Source organism: Penaeus monodon, chromosome 29, assembly GCF_015228065.2.
Source record: "Penaeus monodon isolate SGIC_2016 chromosome 29, NSTDA_Pmon_1, whole genome shotgun sequence".
Classification (NCBI taxonomy): domain Eukaryota; kingdom Metazoa; phylum Arthropoda; class Malacostraca; order Decapoda; family Penaeidae; genus Penaeus; species Penaeus monodon.
In genome coordinates, this window is record NC_051414.1 from 13,253,562 (window position 1) to 13,254,304 (window position 743).

At 32.6% G+C, this 743-nt stretch overlaps 1 protein-coding gene across 1 annotated transcript in view; it reads right to left on the reverse strand.

The window, feature by feature from the left end:
• Nucleotides 1-743, reverse strand: part of LOC119591971 (tyrosine-protein phosphatase 10D-like) — a gene marked incomplete in the record, with an annotated part of 62,800 nt that overhangs the window by 6,896 nt on the left and 55,161 nt on the right. Inside the window, 1 exon segment of the mRNA XM_037940725.1 lies at nt 524-652. Coding sequence (XP_037796653.1) covers nt 524-652 — 129 coding nt within the window.

The following is a 743-nucleotide window of genomic DNA, read 5'->3' on the forward strand; positions in this document are numbered from 1 at the left end:
ACAGCATTGGGTTAACTATCATCACTATTACTTATCAATTCATGCATATGAAACAAAATTTTAAATAATTTCAAAGCTGTCCTAAGAATAATCAGTGGTACCTAGCAATTATCATTTGCAGTGAAATATAAGCACATGTAATCAAAGGGCACTACAGAGCAATAATAAATCTATGGAGATCAGGAGTGTATGCAAATAATAAATAGCTCATGAAACCATCACTAATTTATTATGATAATTTGCCAAACTAGTAACTGTGCTTCAACACAAACAGCTTAATGTAAAATATTAAAAGCATAAGGATTTTACAATATAAATAGTGATAAAGCATAAAAAGGGAATGGAAAGAGGGGTTAGCTTCAATGAATCTACTATTTCAAAGGCAAAACAAAAACTCAAATCCAAAAAATTCAAAGTATATATTTTGGCCACAAATCAAGGATTAAGTAGCATTCTGTTTGAAACAATAAACAATTGACAAAAATTGCTCCAATAGTTGCACTTCACAAAAATAAAGACTCACCTTGCAAACTCTGAATTCCGAGATGGTCCAGTCTGGGAAACGACTCTCGTTGAGGATAGTCACTTGAATATCTCCGTAACGAACAGGTTGTGTATTATAGGGCCAGTAATGGTCACATTTTTCACGACCCTGTGGTGAGATTTTCCTAAATCAGTAACTTGGTTGCATAAAAAATAACTTTAAAATCTAAATAAGAAGAATCTGCAACACTCACTCACTC